The 19438-nt window shown below is 33.7% G+C and overlaps 1 protein-coding gene across 1 annotated transcript in view; it reads right to left on the bottom strand.

Annotated features, from left to right (window-relative positions):
- LOC306848643 (dedicator of cytokinesis protein 5-like) overlaps positions 1–19438 on the bottom strand; it is a 66159-nt gene that overhangs the window by 6274 nt on the left and 40447 nt on the right. The window contains exons 38-48 of the mRNA XM_079383304.1: positions 18370–18459; positions 15194–15298; positions 14503–14644; positions 13407–13488; positions 13249–13333; positions 12376–12462; positions 8720–8896; positions 5709–5792; positions 4954–5091; positions 3640–3806; positions 204–342 (exon numbers count right to left, since the gene is read on the bottom strand). Of these exons, the coding sequence (XP_079239430.1) occupies positions 204–342; positions 3640–3806; positions 4954–5091; positions 5709–5792; positions 8720–8896; positions 12376–12462; positions 13249–13333; positions 13407–13488; positions 14503–14644; positions 15194–15298; positions 18370–18459 (1296 nt within the window). The remainder of the gene's footprint in view (positions 1–203; positions 343–3639; positions 3807–4953; positions 5092–5708; positions 5793–8719; positions 8897–12375; positions 12463–13248; positions 13334–13406; positions 13489–14502; positions 14645–15193; positions 15299–18369; positions 18460–19438) is intronic.

Below are 19438 nucleotides of genomic sequence, written 5' to 3'. Positions count from 1 at the left end.
TCTTTATTGTTATTTGACAGTATAGTGTTTCCCTAAACATACCGAACCGTACCCAAACCGTGACCCTAAAACCATGATACAACCCGAACCGTGAAAAAGTTGAACCGTTCCACCCCTACCAATCAACATCAAACAGATGTCAAAATCAGAGAAGTGAACAGCTCACTGACAGCCATGAACAGAGGAAATAAATACAAAGGCACCTCGTCACCAGGTCGCTCCAGTAAGACCTGAGACTTGCTCATGCTCCATTCTTTCCTGTTCTTCTTACTTATCCGATTATCTTCCTCCGAGCGAGACAGAACCGAACCCCTGCTGTCGCTCACGCGGGAGAGCAGCGAACTGATAGAAGAAGAGACAATCAGATGAAAACCTTTTGCACACCTATACAAATCCTCTGAGCATGTCGTCCATGTATTACACTTTTTTAAGACAACATACTGGTTGTGTATTAGTTTAGTAATCTGCTCTAGCAACACATTTGCTTTAAGGTGAGGTGCTCATTTTTTTTAATCTTAAAATATTTTTTCCTATCTCAGTTTAATGTGATAAAAATTATAAAGCAAGCCACCTGTGGGTTGAAAGACACAGAAGTGGAAACCTCCAAATAGCAACCGCATATAAAACTTCAATTTGCATCAAATTATTCTTGATAGATTCTTGAGATCTGTGTCTTATTCTCTCAGCTGTCTTGGTTATTGCTACTTATTTATATGATATACACACTTGATTGGCATTTTGATAAGAACACATCTGTTAACAATAGAAATGTGAATGTCAACATAAGATGCACTGATATAAAAGGAAGGTCAGTGAACAAAAGAGCTTTTTCAAACATAATTGGAAACATTACAATTAAAAGAGAAATGCACTGAATACAACTGCTTCTAGTATAAAAGCCACAATAGAAAAGCACAAACCATTGTTGCCATTGCTTCAATTTTAATCCTGAAATTTTAACATGCAAAGAAAGAAACAATAAGATTTTCTAAACTCTTCTCAAGGACACAAGTTTATTCTAAAACTCTCCAATTATGTCAGTCTGTAACTGTCTGAGCACAATATTTTACCACTGGTTGCTTTATAAATCTGTCACAATGTAATTCATTTCACATTTGTTAATTATGTTGTTAATTTCTGATAACAAATATGACTGATATTAATTTTGGCTGAATGTAAAACACGTAAGGGATAATAAAAGGCTAGCCGTGCATTAAAGGATTTTAATGCACGACGTGGAGGCAAAGAAGCATTAAAGTGGAAGTGCATTAAAATCCTTTATTCACTTCAGTTTAAGAGGCATGTGAGTCAATCCTCTTTCCGATTACGAGACATTATTTTCATTATAGATTAGGCTATACTGTTTTTTTCACGCCTTCTGATGTTCCTTCACTTTTATATCTTGCTATAAACCTGAAATAAAGAGGAAAAACATTTATAATTTTTATTTTGTGATAAAACTGACAGAATTTGAATGAGCTGTGTTATATTAAAAGCAACAATGCACAAAATCATAATTGCAATTAGCCTACTAGGTGGCTGGCGCTCTACAAATAATGAATGGAAGACATTAAATATCATGTCCAATTATTTACTGCGTTATACCATGAATAAAACAGCTTGTGAATAGTCACTTAACATTATAGCCTTCCTCAAAAAAGACAACAATATAACTTATGTTAACGAGTTGGAGACCACTTCAACCTTTAGAAGGTTTTATTGCCGTTTAATTAAATAGGCTACACGTGAGGAATGAAAGTTTGGATGCCACAGATGTTTTTGCAGAGTAGGTTGTGGAATTTTCACAAAGAAAACAGTATAGGCTAATTTAATAAATTGAATCACATAAATACAGCGATCTGTCACGCCACATTAAAGATCTTGAAAAAAATCTTGCTATAAAACTGATTTTGAAAGTGGAGACTTTGTTTTATATTAAAAGTACCAAAAGCACAAAGCATATTGCTACTGGGTGGCTGGCGCACTACAAATAATGAATGCAATGGAAAACCTGGAATATTATTTCCAAGCATATTGTCCCCACAAGTATAATACATGGTATGATTTCTGCTAATAATCCCAGTGCCCCCCCAAAGGAATGTCGATTGGGTTTGTGAGCTGATGTTAAAGGAACTTTTTTTGGAAATAGGCTCATTTTACAACTCCCCTAGAGTTAAACATCCCGTTATGAATCCATTCAGCCGATCTCCGGGTCTAGCGGTAACACTTTTAGCTTAGCTTAGCATAGATCATTAAATCGGATTAGACCATTAGCATCACGCTAAAAAATTACCAAAGTGTTTCAATATTTTTCCTATTTAAAACTTGGCCCTTCTGTAGTTACATCGTGTACTAAGACCGACGGAAAATGAAAAGCTGCGATTTTAGGCCGATATACTCTCGTAATTATATTACACAGCGCCTGAAAGTAGTCCCCAGCTATATCATAACTAGTTACCTAGCTGGGGACTACTTTCAGGCGCTGTGTAATATCATTACGAGAGTATATCTCATGGTACGGCACCAAAATTCCTTGATTATTACGCTGGAATGAGAGTATAGTTCCTAGCCATATCGCAACAATATTCAAATAAATTCCAGTGGCCTGGCAACTTCTGGTGCTCTCAATCCGGGACATTTACATGTGCAATATAGGCTATACTCTCAAAATATTATAACTTTAATTTCTTCTATTTAAATTCTCAAAACATTTCGACTTGTAATTCTTGTAATATTTTGACTTTATTCTCGAAATTTTTTATATTTTTTTGTAACATGGCACTAAAATGCCGTCGTTATACATACATACATGCATACATAAATACATATATATATACACACAATCATATATAATTATAATATGTTGTTATAAACATATATTGTAAAGAGGCTGTAATCAAAATACCTCATTTCCCCTTTTATTTTCTTTTAATTTTAGTTTATCTTAATTTTTCCCTCATAATTTTCTAATTGTTCCTCTCAGGAAGGGAAAATGTCATAAACTATATTATGTCTTAATTAACAATTAAGAATTTAGTCATACTAAATTAAGAATTAAATACCAAGAAAATGTTCTCAGTAATCAAAGCACATACTAGGATGACGTCAAACAAAGCAAGGTGAGAGGGGAAGAAAAATGGAAACTGCACTCTTGTTTTTTCCCACTAGGCATCATTCAATCACAATAATAACTTTGCTGAAAAAAGGCAAGTGTTCTGACCAGTTACGAATGACTAATTTGAGATCATTTAATCTGTAAATACTCAAGAGAAAACAGGCTGATCAGTGAAAACTGGTTAAGGTTGTCATTTACTCTATTTTCAGAGCTGAGTTTAGTTTTTTTTTAATCTAAATTATTGGGGAGTTAATGGTAATTAACTCTAAATGGTAAATTAAGACTTGTTTAACAAGAATCCACTTATCCAGCACCTACAAGAGCCAATTAAACACGGAGGTTAAACGGATTAATGTCATGTTTGTCCACTAGCAGAAAGCGTAATTACATGGGAAACTGAATCATTCCGTGACCTTTCCATGACCATGGGAACTCTGTACTGCAGCAAATTAGCCCTCACTGCATGTTGAAAATGAGGGAGTTTATTTCTAGAAATGAGAAAACAAGATGCAGTGAATACTGACTCCTGGGAAGCAGGTCTGGAGGAGTTTCCGTCAGAGGAGCCCGAGCCGCTGGAGTGTCCAGAGGAGGCGTTTGAGATGGTGGACATCCTTCTGAGCGTGGAGGACATGATGTACGGCATCACCATCGACCCCACGCGACTCTTCTTCTTCTCTGTCAGAGAGCAGGGCTGGAAATACACAAGCACAAACACATTTTATTTTTTTTATATCATGGGCCTGGCGTGGACTTATAGTGTAATTCAACTCAAACCTAAAATATATCTTTGAACTTTCAGCATTCATAAATGTGAATTTGCCTGTATTTACGAACAGAATAGAAAAGAGCAGAGTAGAATAGAATAGAATAGAATGATTATTCAGCAAGGATGCATTCAATTGGTCTAAACATACAGTAATTTAGCAAAGTAACATTTTTAATGTTACTAAATATTTCTGTTTCAAATAAATGCTGTTCTTTTAAACTTTCTAGTCTCTGAAGGATCATGTGACACTGAAGACTGGCTGCTGAAAATTCAGCTTTGCATCACAGGAATAAATTACATTTTAAAATACCTTACAATGGAAGACAGTTATTTTAAATGGTAATAATATTTCACAATATTACTGTTTTTATTAGATTTTTAATTTCATAAATGAAGTCATGAGTCAGTGCAGTGAGTTAATGAAGTGAGCATAAGAAAATATTTCAGAAAACTCTAAAAATCTTAACTTTAAACTTTTGAACTGTAGTGTAAGTATGTGATATTTTTTTTACTTTGAGTAACAATTTCTAAATTGTATGCATGCTTCTACACAACAAGTCTGATTTTAATATGAATTCATGCTTGCATTTTAGGCAAATTAAGGGATGAGTTGTGTGCCATCTAATAAGACCTGCTTGTAGCTGTCTCTGCATATAACCGGGGATGGGAGAAAGCATTTTAACATCAAAACAATGGCGTACTTCACCTTTAAGATGTTTTTCCTTTTGGGGGCCAAACTTGTGGAATACACAAAGAAAAGAAGAGACTAAAAAGTGTAGGTTTTACTATGTTTGAAGGGACCAAATAAACCTGCAAATATAGCAAAAACCTGACACACACAGACAACAGTCACTTCATCAAAGCAGATCTGTCCTCCCTCATGCGGTCTACAGTCTCACGAAACTGAACCTTGTATTGTCTTAGCTGATTTCAAAACTCCTTCAAAGAAATTGTTAGACAATATCCCATATGAATCCCTTCCTCAGATCTGAAACATTTCCTCCCAGAAACTGCAAACCCTCTGTCTGTCTCTCACAAATCCCTTCTTTAGAGTCGAATCCGTCAGACTCACTAGCGTAATGACACCGTAGAGTTTCTCCACTTTAGCACGCAGGTCCTGGAAGCAGGTGACAAGTCTGTTGTGAAGGGGTTTGAGCTGCTCCGTGGATTTCTCTCCATGGATCCGGATCCCTTCATCAAGCAGTGGGATCTGAGAGGAAACAGACATTAAAGCATTTTGAAAATTAAAAATTGAACACTCAATTGAATAAGACTTTGATGCATTTAGAGTAGCTGATTTCAAAATGAGGAAAAAAATAAATAAAATTTAATTGCTATTTTTATTCTTTCTATTCATCAAAGACTCACGGTTTCTACATTAATATTAAGCAACACACTGTTTTCAACACTGATAATAATAAGAAATGTTTCTTCAGCAGCATATCAGCATATTAGAATGATAAGAATCAAACACTAAAGACTGGAGTAATGATGCTGAAAATTCAGCTTTATATCACAGGAATAAATTACACTTTAAAATATATTCAAATTAAAAAAAAAAACATTTCAAGCTGCAATAATATTTCACAATATTACAGATTTTCTGGTATTTTTTATGAAATATGGGACTTGTTTCCAAAACATAAAAAAAATCTTACTGATCACAAACATTTGAACAATAGTGTATAAGCCATTTTTCACTAATCTATTTTGATACACACAGCTACCATAGTATAACATTTTAGTCCTATCTCCCACACCTCTGTGTATATACTCTATTGTGCATTGTGTGAAGCTTTAAACAATACACATCTGCAGAAGTGTCACCTGCAATGCGATCAGGTGTTTTAAGACTTCAATGCGTTCCAGGTGGTCGGGGTTCTTCTTCATGTAGGCCTCTGTGAAAAACGCCTGAGGGGCGAAACAAAAATTTCAATTAATATCAGCCAGTGCTCCAGCAGACCTAAATCCTCGAGGCACACATCAATTTTTCATATCTGACCAGGAGAAAAGGTACAGAGCAACTGTGGAGCACATCTGACTGATTCAGCCAGTATTATCAGGTGGATAGCTTGATTTGGGCTTGTTTTCTTTTGGTTAAAAATTTATAGAAGCAGCAGAAGAGGAGAAAGACTAATGTAACATTTGGACCAATCAGACAACTATTTGTTATATTTAACAAATAATCTCTTATGCCCCCTCACCTAACCAAAAGGCCAACTGTGAGGGTCTGTGGACCCCCCACCCCGAAATGCATCTAACACCTAAGGCGGCAGAACAGGCCTCTGGTTCCATGGCAATCCATCTGATAACACTTGTTTTATTGCTCAAAGGAATGCGGGAACTCACTTCTTTTCCCCTTAGGAAAGAGACATGGATTCTTCTCCAATTAATTCATAGAAAAACCTTTCAGGAATATCTTCAGGTCATTGTGTATATTATTACTGTTCTTGTATATGTTTTTGCATATTGTATCCTGTTTTATGCATGATTATGATAGAACACTAGTTAATATTACCTCATGTATATCATGTTTGGTCTCTATCAGTTCGTCTTTGGATGATCTAATTGAGAGTGTATATTATATGTCAATACCATGCAACATATAAGTGTTCTAAGAATCTTTAACCTGTTAGCCTGCACCAGAGCGACCTCGCACTGAACGATCTTTGTTTGCATGTGTCATTGTTTTCTAATAGAATAAATGAAACGGGACAAAGTTAATCTTGACAAACTTTATATCATTCTGAGGGTCTAAGCCTCAAGCATCGACGACAGATCGCTGTTTTTCGATGGAAAGCTTATAAGGAATGAGTGGCACAAATTTGCTACATTTGTGTAAGCAGTACACATCCAAACACGCAGAGTAAAAAAGCCGTACGTACCTTTATCATTGTAATAACGAGCCACAAACGCGTCCACTGCTGAAATCCCAGTTTAGTTAGAGAGGTAAGGGTCCACAGAAAAACATCCCAGCGAGCACTTTTAGTCCAGCGAAACAATAACGTTGTAATAAGGATGAATATTCCTTTGTTTACGTTTCATTTCTTCAGAGAGTTATTGTTCGCGTCCGTTATGGAATAAATTACGCTCAAAAACAGCGTCTTGGTGGTAAAAAAACAAAACGATGTTGTAGAATACGGTCTTACAAATATAATGAGACCGTCTACGGAAAAAAAAGTCTCAGAAAAGCGGAATATAGATTATTTGAATTTGGCGCTCCCTCCTGCCGGCAGTGACGCTTCTGTGACGCACGCTGTCATCTGAGCGGGGCATAACTTAGCGATCTGCTTTATCCATAAAAAACTGTTTTTTTTTTTTTCTTCTACATTTTTTATGTGTGTGTGTATTGTGTGGGGAATGTGGCCGTGTCTGCATGATTATAATCTGTATGGACGCACATCAGCGTGTTTATTAGCGACTCTATGACGGCTATCATTGTGATTCATTGATCAGCTATTATTGATTATATGGCCCATCTGTTTGATTATAATCTGAATGGAAGCACATCAGCGTGTGTTTACTGACTCTATGACCATGTCTGGCAATATCACTTCACGTCTGGCAGTGATATTTATCATTGTAATAACGAATAACGAAGAATACTTCAGTATACATACTATATACAAAGCATTTTTTTTTTCTATTTTTTTTCCTTTTTTATTACTCAAATAATTATTTTTGTATTTTTTAGTGCTCAAATAAATCTGTCTATTGTTTTATAGTTGAAAAACTATGCAGGAACATGTATAATGACTAAAATAGTTTGTATAATTCTGCAATCCATTTGGTGGTTATTTTTCCTCAAACAGGGGGGTGGGGGGACCATAAATAGTTTCAGAAAAAATATTGCAGGAATCTCATTTTTCATGGTATCTTCTTCAAATTTGAAATATGAACTGATGAGACACATGGCTTTCGATCCATTACTTTTCTGGATTGCTCCAGGACTTATTTCATGTATTTGTATATGAAATAAAAAAAAACATTCAGTGTGGAAAAATATTTTTCAAGGCACGTCAGTGCCTATAACTTTTTATCTTTTTGAGCATTATCAACTCTGGATGATAGATAGTAAAGCCCTGAGTCTCTTCTTTCTAAAGATACCTAATTTGTTTGTGTAAGCACACTTTGTCACAAACTGTTACCATTTTAATTTAGGTAGGTTATTTTCACCTGCGAGGCCACAAATGGCAGTGAAGGTTAACAGGTTAATAGTTTGTATATCAACGTCCAATCTGGTTCATATGCAAATTACCATGCATGGAGATTTGTAAACTTTCCCTTCAAGAGTTCAAGTCACAATAGGCCCTTTGACTCCCAGAAGTGTGAAATCTATAGCAGATAAAGCTCTCACGTAAGTGACGCCCTGGCAGTCTGCGGTTTTGTTAGATCCTAAGAGGATGTGAGCTAAAACTCTTCAGAACACTAAGTTTTGTGCCAGGCCTTGCGGCCTTGACTTTCCATTCAACAAAGGATCCTCGGACCTCAGCAGATCTCTTTATTAGCTCTCTTAGTTAGTGTTTAGTTAATAAAAGTTGTGTGCACAAATTACATGAGTTTCTGGTTCTGCCTTGCAAATTAATGTCCCTTTACGATTTTGACCCTTACTACATGCTCTAATGTATTAATACTTAAGAAAGTGTTTTCTGTGGCCAAGAAATGATCCTTTCTTAAAGTTGATATGAACTTGCACTGAATGTTCGCTGGACAGCAGATCAGTTGATGGCAATTTAATTCTGCTACAGTTATTACTGTCAGCCAGTATAAATAATTGTAATTAATCATAATTAATTTATATACAATTCCCTCTTGAGCTTATAAATTGTTACACTAACCTTCTCATAGTTGGAAAAGCCACCCATGACAGCCGCGTCCACAATTCCATTGAGCATCATGGAGAGGGGGTGCACAGGAAGAGAGCGGTCACACGCCTGCTGCTGCACCAGATTACTCAGCTTCTCATTGGCCAGCTCCATGGTTTCTATGGCGTTGTCCAAAGGGCTGATCTCCTCCTACAAACGATTGACAACATTAGACTGATTATGATTATAAAATGTGATCATAGACTGCCTGTTTTTTGAATGAAAGGTACATTAAACTGATCAAAAGTAACAGCAAAACATTTCTAATTTTACAAAAGACTTTTATTTGCTTCAGTGTGAGCCAGTTTTGCTCTCATTTATTAAGGATGTTGTTTTACATTTAAAAGCTACTTCCTCGTCAACTGATGTTCTTCGCCAAAACTCTTTGTCAAGTTTATAGATACTATTGGACAAAGGACTCTTTCAATTATAAATGCAGTCTGACTAATGGTTGTGTTTCTTTACACAAGTTGATATCCCATTTTACACAAGTTGATATCATTCTTTAGGGTCTTAATGAAAAGTCTATAACATATTATGATTAAGATTTCTCAATGGTAGTGTAAAAACCACCTTCTGTACCCTGTGAAAATCAGCTCTGTTTTCAGCACGCTGATCTAGTCCATGTTGATTTAAATGCTAGTGAGCTCTGCAGACCCCGCCCCTCTCTTCCACGGAGTGACGAGCAGACCATAGATATGTGTAGATACCCTATTCGACCGCTCCAGATACGTTGACGCGTCAGCCATCTCGCATTCACCATAATAATCAATGAACATTCAAAGATATACAAGCGTATAACTTGCTGTTGTAGACGCACACAGTCAATGCGCTCAAAGATTCACAGACTGTTCCAAAAATGGCAGATGGCTTATGTATCACGGCCAATAGAAACAGTTGATAATGAGGCATCTAGGTATATATATATATGGAGCATACTAAACTTTAGCCACGAAACTGGCTAACTAGCCCATTATTAGGAAAGGCGATTTGCAAAGATTCATAAAAATCCTTATACTCACTTCTGTACATAAAGCTGGATCATGAATGATTCGGGCGAACATAGATGCATTTATGTAGATCGGGGATCGGCACATTCACTTCAAAGCGAAAGTAATATTAATCCTCTGCGTCTTCAGTGGCTCAGACGTAGGGAGTAAATGATGACTGCTATATTTATTATTATATCCAACAACAAAACACCTCAATCGCTTAATCAGAGATATCTTGTCTTCCGCACCGGAGTCGATACAATGGCGGTCGGACTGTTTACAGCTCACTCAGGGCGGGTCTAAGGTAAGACGGTCTTGTCAATCAACTATCGTGGGAGGGGCCTGTACAGGACTACGCCATTCTGACAAGAACCTCAGAACAGCCTGATTTGAGAAAAGGGATTTTAAAATAGGGATTTAAAAAAAAAAAAAACACTGGGTGGATTTTTATCATTATAGGATGGATGTGTACACACACTTGTAAAGTGAATTTGACATCCGATGACCCCTTTAAGCATCTGTTTGTCCAGACCCTTCTTAAAAAGCCTGGTCTACATCCTGAAAATCTAAATCATTTTCAGCCAATATCTAAGGTACTGATCGTATCTAAAAGTTTAGAAAACACTTGAATCAGCTCGTTAGAGTAGCTAATGACCTTTTATTAAAAACTGATTCTGTTAGCAATGTTGCCTTAGTTCTGCTGGATCTTAGCTCAGCATTTGATACGATTGACCATACTATCCTATTGAACGTTTAAAGTGTCATTTGGGCATCCAAGGAACTGCCTAAGTTGGTTTGCCTCTTAAAAATAAATCCTTTTCTGTTAAAATTGGAAACTTTTCTTCATCAGTAGTTTCTATTGCCTATGGGGTCCCTCAAGGTTCTATATTGGTACCAGTGTTATTTTCATTACATATGCTTCCTCTTGGTCCTATTTTTAAGAAATATAGTATATCATACCACTTTTATGCTGGCGACACCCAGATGTATTTGCCAATAAAGTCTGGAGATGATACATGTGTTAAATCACTCTTTGAATATCTAAAAGATGTAAAATGCTGGATGAACACTTTCTTTAGTTAAATGAGAAAAAGACAGGAATTATTATATTTGGTCCTAGTAACTATGCAACAACAACAAAAAACAAGTCTTGGTTCTCTCTCATCCAATTTGCATACTTATGTTAAGAATTTGGGTTTTATTTTTGACAGACAAATTAATTCAAGAATATTTTCTTTCAGCTGCAAAATATCACAACTCAAATCTGTCTCATCTTTCAGTGATCTGGTGAAAATGATCTTGATTATTGTAATGCTTTACACAGTATATAAATTTTGATTAATCTGATTGATTGATTGATTGATTGTGTTTCATGAGCAGCAAATCATCATATGAGAATGATTTCCGAAGGATCATATGACACTGAAGACTGGAGTAATGATGCTAAAAATTCAGCTTTGCGTCACAGGAATACATTACATTTTAAAATATATTCAAATAGCAAACAGTCAGGTAATAATAGTTAACAATATTACTGTTTTTTGTATGTTTGATTAAATTAGATTAGATTAGATTCAACTTTATTGTCATTTATGCAGAGTACAAGTACAGAGCTAATGAAATACAGTTAGCATCTAACCAGAAGTGCAAGAATATAGTGTTTTATATACATATAAGTGCAGAGTAAATGAAGATATGATTTACAGAATGTACAGTGGAATTGCTATATACAGTATTGAGCAGAGTATATACAGAATATAAATAGGAATGCAATGTAGGGATTGTATGTACATTATGAACAGAGCAATGTGGGATTATATATATACACATTATGAACAGCAGAGACGTGAGAACAGTGGTAATAAATAAATAAATACAGCTGGATGAGTGTGTGCAAGTATTGATAGAACAATGTATTCTATGCAAAATAACAGTAGTGCAATATTTTATAGAAATAGTTTACTGTGCTTTGTGCAGTAACAACTTTAGACAGTTTATATTGTAATAACTTTAACAATGTGCAAAATATGAGTAGTGCAGCCTTGCTAAACATTTTACCATATTAAATATTATTACATAGTCAAGTCAAGTCACTTATTTATATAGCACTTTTAACAATACAGATTGTGTCAAAGCAGCTTTACAGTATTAAATAGGAAAATAGTGTGTCAATAATGCAAAATTATACTCTATTGATATAAACTGAAATACTCTACTGGTATCCTCAACTGATAACTGTAACATACTGTATATAAAACAATGTAATTACTTTGTATTTTATGTTGTTCTTTTGGATTCTTTAATGAAATTAATAAAAAATAACTATTACTAATAGTTTTAATAAAAAAAAACAATAGTAATAAGAAAAAAAGATGCCAAACTTTTAAAAGTGTACACTTATGAGAAAGACATAAAGAGCATATATCATTAAATCAGCAGAAATATTATTGCAGACGCAGAAAAAGTCATTACAATTCGATGAAATATTACAAAGACATGCAATAATGAAATGAGAAAAATAAGGTACAGTACATTTGTGAAGAAAGTGAATAGGATTCATTTTTATATCATGTTATCTTTAAAATCAGTATTTTTGTTCAGACAAATTTGACAAAAAAAAAAGTTTTAGTAACTCACCACAGACATGGATTTCACTTCAAACCACTTGAGGATTCCTGGGAAGCGGTACGCCGTAATATAGGTGGTCCTTTCGATCCACATAGTCTGTGAGGTCAAAGACAGAGAGCCGCATTTACACAGAGGGGTTTCAAGAGCTGAAGGTTAATCATCTCCATTTATGAATAATTATATAGGGATGAATTACAGGCTCTTGTGTAGAAAGCTAGTGAAATGTTTCACAGAATCACAACAACATTCAATTTTATTGGCAATTCTTCAGTGTTAGCGAGCATCCACTTTATTTTAAAAGAGTTATTAGGTATTAAATTCATTATTATTATTATCAGGAGGTGACAAACTGAACATTTTAAACAACTGCTTTGCCTGTGGTTACTAAAAGGATATTACAGTAATAGTTGGTATTTCCCGTCTTTGATCAAGGGCACAATGGTGTCAGATATTAAGATATTGATAAGATTTAGTTTTATTTTTCACAGTTTGAACGCAAATAACACTGTGATGCATTTGAAATATTTCTTTAAAATTTGGAAATAACCATTTTTTCAAATGAAGATTTCAGGTTTGTCCTGACTGGGATCCCTGCAGGTCACAAAAAATGAATGAAAACCATCAACCATTCTCTCACAGGTTTGAGTCTGACACTTCAAACTGAAGCTCGCTTAACAGTTTTGACTGAGACGTGCCAAAATATGTATATAATTTCAACAATGCCATAAGAAAAACATCAGCCAAGTTTAATCTGAAATCTGCTTTTTCACGCACCCTAATTATCCTCATCTTCCTCATCAGGGTCAACCACTGCACTTCAATATTTGTTCAATGTTTTCATGCCTGTATGCGAAAACACCTACAATATAAATCATAACTCACAGCAAACTCATTGTCAGGATCTTTTTCTCCTTTCCTGAATGGTCTTGAATATTGGAACTTTTCCACCTCGTTTGTCCTGTAATAACTGAGAAAACAACAGAAGCTCAAGAGCCTTATTTCGAAGAGATTTTAATGGTGACAAGTGTGTGAATTCATACTTGAGGATTTGTTCAGGAAGTTCCTTGTCCTTGAATTGTGAAGGTAAGTTTAAGACAGGCTTCACCATAAAACACTGAATATCTGCAGAGAATTGATTAAGGGTAGAAAACTGTTCATATTCCTGTCATTTGGCCCCAAAAAGCATTCGGACACAGTACTTGTTTTAATTTGAAGCACAAACACTACCATTCACACGTTTGGGGTCAGTAGGTCAACCAAAGCAAGTATTTTAATGAGTACTGGATGTATAAACATTTTGGATCTCTAGATCTTAAAATAGTTTGCAGAAAAGGGGGTTATAAAAGAGTAACAACAAAAAAGTTTGAATGTCACTGCACAAAATCTAAAGGCAAGTAGCTGTGCATTTTTTTGTTTTAAAGTGCTATTATATTTTAAAATAAAGGCCACTTGCTTTGATATTTTTTAATCCAATGCAATGACATTCAAATTTTCAAAGAAAAGTTCTACTAATCTATATATTCTATCATACATCTACATACTGTATATATGTAAATCTTCAGTAAATCTAAAGTACATTTAATGTAACGTTTTATGCTCAACAAGGCTGCATTAATTTGATCAAAATATAAAAACAGTAATATTACGAAATATTACAATTTAAAAAAAATACAAAAAATAAGCTATTTTCTGTTTTAATATACCTCAAATTGGGATTTATTCCTGTGATGCAAAGCTAAATTTTCAACATCATTACTCCAGTCTTCAGTGCCACATGATCCTTCAGAAATCATTCTAATATACTGATTTGCTCGTCCATATTTTTGTAGAAAACCATGTTGAATGTGATACATTTTTCAAGATTCAAGATTGAATAGAGGGTTCAAAAGAACTGCATGATCTTATTTTATGATAAAAGTCTTTACTGTCACTTTTAATCAATTTAATGCATCCTTTCTGAATAAAATCATTAATCTCTTAAAAAAATTCTGACCAGAAAACTTTTGTATAATAAAAATAAATAATAAAAAAAAGCTAATTTTAACATTAAAATAAAATGAATAAAAATAATTTCAAATTAAAAAAAAATTAATTAAATATTCGACACAATTTGGCTGGACTAAGAGTCAAGGATACGTTGTCCGGGTGAGTTACAGATGTTGTCACCAGGGGGCGATGTGCTGGTCATCTTCACTGCATTGGGAAACTGAGACATCAGCTTCAAACTAAAGTCCTCCAGCCACTCATACTCTTTACCACGGTAAATGAACATTTTGTTCTGTTTGGAACAGGCAGAGTACTTAGAGTAAAAATTGACAAAGACTGTATGAATGACCACATGATCTGCTGCAACTTTTAGCTATGAATATACTGGCTTCTTCCTCCACTCGAGTGATATCCATGGCTTGATATGCATGCACAACCAATAATAATTGCGGCGAGCCTTTCATTTTATAAGACGTCTAAGGGGCTCTTGTATCTGTAAAAGTGTAGTGCCAGGGTTTCCAAACTCCTGACTGTGAAAACAAAAGTATTATTTTCTTGTTAAAACCCAATTACTCAGAGAGCTCTTTGGGGAGAGCTGCAATCAAAATATCTGTTTTCCACTGGCAATGCTTGATGCTGAAATGCCAAACATCGAGCCGACACTGCCAGCATGTTTGTGTCACCATTTAATCCATAGTTGACAGATTTCACACCGCATAAACAACAGAAAATTAGATATTTGTGCACCAAATAGAGGAACAACTCTCCAAGTTATGGTCTGAAAATCCTATCCCTCATTCCAGTTTCATTAAAGCCATTAAAAAATGCAAAATTCACTCACCCTAAGGAAGGATGGGAAACCTTGTCCGTAGTATCCCACTGCGAAATATTCCGGCTGGGGTCTCATTGCATGCATTATGTTCTCAAAATACTGCGCCTGCTGTTTCTGTGTACAAAAACAACTGCTGTTTTTACATTCGATTTTTGCAGTTGAGGCATTTAAAAGTCAAGCATAAAAGGAATAGTTCAGCCGAAAATAAAAACACTGTCATCATTTGCTCACCGTCATGTCATTTCAAACAATGACATAAAATGAGCGGTTTATGTGTTCACGATGCTCTTATTCGTGCAATGTAGAGTTTATCATGCCCGCATTGCAATTCCAATGAAGTCATTTGACAGCAAGTCAGGACAATCTAAATATCCACCATTATTGCCAATATTCATCCATTTCTGTAAATGAATTGGCAAATGCATAACTTTATTTGACCCCTATTGCACGTAATCCTGCAAACACAAAAGCTTCAGGCAACTTCAATTACTGTTATCTGCCCCCACAGTGCTTTTGATCAAAGCACTTAAACCCCAGTTCTTCACTTGGAAAGACCAACAATTATTATCCTTTTAGTAGCTTATTTTAAAAGGTACATAATAATCAAGATCTCAGCAGTCATAAAACAAAATGTTCAAATTGTCGAAATTGTTCTTACAACCCTGAAAATAAGGCTTCTGATACCATGTAACACTTTTAATTGTGGCAACCCTGAAGAAAAGTAATCAATGGCAAGAATTTGAATGTTCTTGAGATTCTGTGAAATATTTGAATCGTTTTCTAGGTCACACAATGGCCTGTAATTTTGTCCTATATATTTATTCATAAGTGGAGATGATTAAACTTTGAGTTCCTAGAACCGTTTTGTGTAAATGTGGCTCTCTGACTTCGACCTCACAGACCATGTGGCTCAATTTGCTGTTATATGTGGCACTGCAAATGTGATTCCTTCACTGCAACTCTCAAATCCGTTTCAATATATATGAAGTTACCTTAGTTTTCAGGGTTTGATTCACTCTTGGAATATATCAAAAGTTTTTAAACAAAATTAACATTTTTCAGTAATTGAAATTAAGCAGATATAAGTGCTGTAAAATGATTAAATCGCATCCAAAATAAAAGTTTTTGTTTGCATAATATATGAACGTGTACTGTGTATATTTATTATGTATATATAAATACAAACACATGCATGTGTATATTAAAGAAAAATATGTTTATATATGAAAATTATATATAATATAAAATATAATAATATAAATATATAAATGTATATACATGTAAATATTTTCAAAATCCATGTGTACACATACATTATGTAAACAAAAATGTATATAGATATATATATATATATATATATATATATATATATATATATATATATATATATACACACACGCACACACATACTGTATATACATACACACACACATATATATACATACACATACACATATATATATATATACATACATACATATATATGTGTATGTATATATATGTGTGTGTGTATGTATATACAGTATGTGTGTGCGTGTGTGTGTATATATATATACATAATATATGTGTGTGGGTATATATAATATATATATATATATATATATATATATATATATATATATATACACAATGTATGTATGTATGAAGAGTTTATTTGCAAAAACAGATAACTCCGTTTTTTTTATTTTCAAATATCATGTTTTTTATTATGCTATCATGTGTGTATTGTGTTTTATTGTATTAGTTAGCTAGTATTTTTTTTATAATTTTGTACCTAATCAAAATAACCCAACTGCAGTTTGACTGAAATTTATTGGAATGCAGTGAAAAACTTGATTTAAAAACATTCAAATGTAAAAAAAAACGTTAAATGTTAAAAACGGAGTTATCTGTTTTTGCAAATGAATATATATATATATATATATATATATATATATATAAAATAGAAATGCCTTTGCAACTATCTGAAACTAATAAATTGAAGTTCTAAAATGTTTACATTTAAATTACATTTAGAACAGAAAATAGAATAGAATAGATTACAGAATGCTAGTGTTATAGGATAAATTACAGGGTAAATATATAAAGGACAACAAGAAGAGAGAATGGAAATATAATAGAGTGCTAGTGTTAAGAAGGTCAAGGTTATATATATATATATATATATATATATATATATAGAAAGAGAGAGAGAGAGAGAGAGAGTGTTAGTTTTAGAATTTTTTAGAACAAATTAAAAGAAAACAAGTAGTTAATAATAGAAATAGAATAGAGTGCTAGTGTTATAGGGTCAAGTGTAGATGGAAGAGATGTTTCTTTCTTGAAAATGACTAATGACTCTACTACAACTGAAATACAAATAAATTTAAGCTATATGAAAAGCGCATAAAATCACTAACACTAATATCAAATAGAATGAAATTAATCAAATGAAAGAAAGAATGACATACTTAAAGGGACAGTCCACCCATTTCCTCAGTGGATCATAAAAGAAGACATTTTGAAGACTGTATGGAGGAAAAATATAATGAATGTCAATGGGAACAGGAACTGTTTGGTTACCAACAATCTTCAAAATATCTTCTGTTTTCTGCAGAAGAATCAACATTTTGAGCATCATGAGGGTTATTAAATGACAGATCTTCCATTTTTGGGTGAACTATCCCTTTATGTTATGGCAGTTTTTACTGTACATTCCTTTTTTGCTATACGATTTCAAATCAGAGGAGAAATAATGTAAATACTATGAAAATAATATGAATTTTATGAACCACAGCATAAGGAAAAGCTGAAAGCAGTTGCCCACCCAATTCATCGGCACCAGTAGCAAAGTTCTCCGACTTAATTGAAGGCAGCTGCCAAGTGAGAACTTCACAAAGCCACGGGCAGAACTGAGAGGAGAGCGTGTAACTGCAACAGTAGCTGTTATCGCACCAGAGTTTCCTTCCTCCTCTTGCTTGCAAATTGCCATTTTTATTTCCTGTGCAGAGTGACGGCTGCTACCCAGCAGACAGGGTTATGAGTTACAAGCCCAAAATGTGAATAAATATGAAGCACGTGAAACGAGGTGAGCTGAAGGTCTGTCTCGCTAAAATGTTTGTGCATCACAGAGCATCTCCTGTTCTGGCAGAAGCTCAGGGGAGGTTTGTCTGTGGCGTTACCTAATTCTGACAGGTCTGTCTTACCAGAAGTTGACTGAGCTCTATGAAATCAAACATTTGGTTTTCATGAAGTTTAACAAGTTGTTTGGCCATCTCGATGGCCTTCTCCCACATCTGTGGACAAAAGAACCAACAAACAAGCTCAGAATCTGGCTAATGAATGAGAAAGTGTGTTGACAGGAACAAAATTGTTGTATTAATTATTGTACTGAGATAGTCTGCTTTATAGTGTTCAAAACCAATATGACTTTCAAACAAAGGATTGCTTTTTGGGTGAACACTTTCTACAGCATTCGAAATACTTTTATACAGCAATTATACAGCATTAAATTGATCAAAAGTGACACTAAAGACACTTATAATGTTACAAAAGATTTGCATTTAAATTAAATGCTGTTCTATCAAATCTTTCTATTCATAAAAGAATCCTGATAAAAATGTTTCTTGAGCTCCATATCAGCATCAAGGTTATTATATTTAGTTAAAACTAAAACCAGTAAAAAAAAAAAAAAAAAAAAAAATATATATAAATATATATATATATATATATATATATATATATATATATATATATATATATATATATATATATATATATATATATGTTACTTAAAAAGTAAGCATTATCTGAAACAAAATAAAATATAAAAACATTTTCTGATTATATGATATAAAAATATTTATATGATATAAAAAAATATATTTTATTTCATCTAGTTTTCAACATTTCTTATTCTTCTTTAGGTCAACAATGTACAAAAACACTAAAACTAGAGCAAAACTTAATAAAAAACTATATAGAAAAATGATAATGTAATATTAATAAAAACTATAATAGGATCTCAATGATTTCTGAAGGATCATGTGACCCTGAAGACTGGAGTAATGATGCAGAAAATCCAATTTTGATATATATATATATATATATATATATATATGTTACTTAAAGTAAGCATTATCTGAAACAAAATAAAATATAAAAACATTTTCTGATTATATGATATAAAAATATGTATGATATAAAAAAAAATATTTTATTTCATCTAGTTTTCAACATTTCTTATTCTTCTTTAGGTCAACAATGTACAAAAAC

The sequence above is a fragment of the Barbus barbus genome (assembly GCF_936440315.1).
Source record: "Barbus barbus genome assembly, chromosome: 28".
Taxonomy (NCBI): domain Eukaryota; kingdom Metazoa; phylum Chordata; class Actinopteri; order Cypriniformes; family Cyprinidae; genus Barbus; species Barbus barbus.
The sequence above is the reverse complement of the archived record's forward strand: the minus strand, read 5'-3'. Positions and strand labels throughout refer to the sequence as shown.